Here is a 2,576-nt window from a genome sequence, read left to right as displayed (position 1 = left end):
TTCAATGGTATCTTTTCCCTTTTTCTTACCTTAAGGCCTGAAATTAAAATTGATTTTTGTAGGGTTTTCTATAATATACACATCACAGAACAGGTATTACTTTTCAAGTGGTTATTATGAAACAAAACTTGAAGTAAAAATAAAAACGAGTGATAAAGATTATTCTGCCCTTGAATCATTTTCACACCCTCCATTTTGTGAAAGAATTTTATAATAACACCCCCTTTTTTCCCAGTGTTATGAGATCACTGTTAAATTTGTCCTTCTCCAATGTACCTTATGGACTTGATGCACAAACTGCATATCTTTTGAGAAATACTTTAAATGCACCAAAAGAATTCCGGTATAAGTAATCACACACTAAAACAAATTTTCCCACATGAATCAGGTTTCATCAGATTCCATTTTGACAATCTAATTAAAAACCGTCTGCTCCTGCAATATTTGAATTGTATTCTTGACACAACCAAAATACAATTTTTTGCACCAATCTTAGATTATTTGAATAAAATCTCATTTATTAATAATGCAAAGATACATTGTGTTATGTACAGAAGATGAGTTGATCACAAATGAAAAATGTTAAGACAAAAAAATTGTAAACTAATCCGATTTAAAGCCAGAGACTCTATTATAAATTCATTTTTTGACATTTAGTATGAATGCAGAATGTAGGTTATAGACACAGTGAAAAATATATTTATGTCTTTAGTACAGAGCAATTAGTGTGTTAAGAACTTGAAATTAGCTTTTAAAATGTTCCCCTTTTAGTGGCTACAAAAATTATAGGTACCAGAGAGTAATATTTTAACCATTATTAAGGATGAAAACATTATCCACTTTTGTAGTATATCTCTGTGGTTCTGGGCTCGCCTCTGAGTCTATTGAGCTTTCATCTTTTCTCCATGTAGTTGTGGATGGATTTGTTAAAAACCGCCAGGAAGAAATCTGCATCTTCCTTCGTGATGCACATGGGGGGTTTGATGCGGAAGATCTTCAACAGAACAACAACAAATACATAAGTAAATACAACAAGCATTTTCGTGCTTGTGCAAGAATACAGACAATTACAGACAGATAATGGGAAACGATGCAGTGCTCTGACTGAAGTAGTGATTCAAAGGCAGTTCTTTTGGTTCTGTGTTTTAACTGAGAAAATAAAACATAGTGAATGCAATGTTTCTCCTCAGTTTGTCCTTCATCTTGTTACACTTTGGTTTTGTGTTTTTGGGATCAATTTGAGCTTTGTTTTTCTTTTGAATTTCTGCGTATTGATTGAAATTCTGTTTTGACTTTTACTTACGTTTTCTTCTGCAGACCTCAGTTCTGGATTTAGTTTGGAGATCTGTCTCTCATTGAACACTGTGTGGTTTTTACGTCATGTTTAAGAGTTTATTTGGCAACATTTTGTTGGTTTCTGGATTCAGTCTCATTTAGGGTTGTGAAATGTTCCCGGTTTGTGTATAGAGTCACAGTTTATTTTAAAGCCACTTACATTTGGTCCTCTAAATACATACCAGATAAATTAAGGCCTGATAAACTGTGAAAAGATAATATGTATTGTTAATTGAGTTTTTTTTGCATTTGTATAACAACTCGGGGTGCCCGTTTAGACTGCCCAGCCAAAAAAAAAAAAAAAAAAAAAAAAAGTTCATATGCTAATATTATGCCTTTGGTTTTGATACAGCATACTTTTTCTTTGGCATTGTTTTGATAAGCATCTGTAATGTCACAATATTTATTTCCATCCAATGTTGCTTTAAATTTTCACATTTTAAATGTCTGTTTCTTAAACAGATTAGCATCTTTTCCGCAACCACAGGACGTGTCTTTCCAGGTGGTTGTTTAAGAAATGAGAAGCTGCTCGTTTCATCAGCAGGGGTCAAATAACTTGTTGCCAGGTGGAAGACAAGTCGTTCAAGCAGTAACTACCCAATAGGAAGCTCGTGCCTATTTGCTCAGTTAAATTCAGGTGGTTACTTCTTTTTTTTAGGCAAGGAAGTGATTAATCTTTTTTGGTAATTATTGCTGTCGTTTTCCCAGTGCTCTGTGTATTCATTCTGTTTATTAATTAGCTTCTTTCAGCATCTCCTGTCCCCTCCCCCGTCACAGCTCCCATGTATTCTGTAATTTAACTGATCTGTGAAGCTTTCCAATACTCACTCTTCCTCATGCAGGTTTTTTTCCTAATCCTTTGCTTGAATTTACTGCTTTTTTGCCTTGTCCCAGGTTCCCCCTGAGCTTTTCCCTCCGTACTTCAGTTTAACAAGTTCCCGATCAAAAATGAAACACCTATTGGTAACTACTCCACCATCCTCCATTTGGTTTCTCCAAACAACTTTTTTTTAAATAAAATATCATAGCCTCTTCATGTTATGTATCATGACTAACCTCACTTACATTTTTGGGAGAGCATTAAGGTAAGAGGAAAGAAACAGATGACAATAAAAGAAGGGTTTGTTTTCTTTTTAAATGGCAATTTTTGATTTATCAGACTTTTCTTGTTTCACTAATCTCTTTTCTTTTGACAGTTGTTTTTTTTATTATTATTGATTATAAATACATTGGAATATATA

The 2,576-nt window shown here is 33.6% G+C and overlaps 1 protein-coding gene across 1 annotated transcript in view; it reads right to left on the bottom strand.

Annotated features, from left to right (window-relative positions):
* Window positions 1-497: 497 nt before the first annotated feature.
* The window catches only part of agxt2 (alanine--glyoxylate aminotransferase 2), a 13,141-nt gene continuing 11,062 nt past the window's right edge, over window positions 498-2,576 (bottom strand). Inside the window, exon 14 of the mRNA XM_008424499.2 lies at window positions 498-994. Within this exon, the coding sequence (XP_008422721.1) occupies window positions 893-994 (102 nt within the window). The 3' untranslated portion in view covers window positions 498-892. The remainder of the gene's footprint in view (window positions 995-2,576) is intronic.

The sequence above is a fragment of the Poecilia reticulata genome, linkage group LG12 (assembly GCF_000633615.1).
Source record: "Poecilia reticulata strain Guanapo linkage group LG12, Guppy_female_1.0+MT, whole genome shotgun sequence".
Taxonomy (NCBI): domain Eukaryota; kingdom Metazoa; phylum Chordata; class Actinopteri; order Cyprinodontiformes; family Poeciliidae; genus Poecilia; species Poecilia reticulata.
Note: the sequence above shows the minus strand (reverse complement) of the source record. Positions and strands in the feature narration are given on the sequence as shown.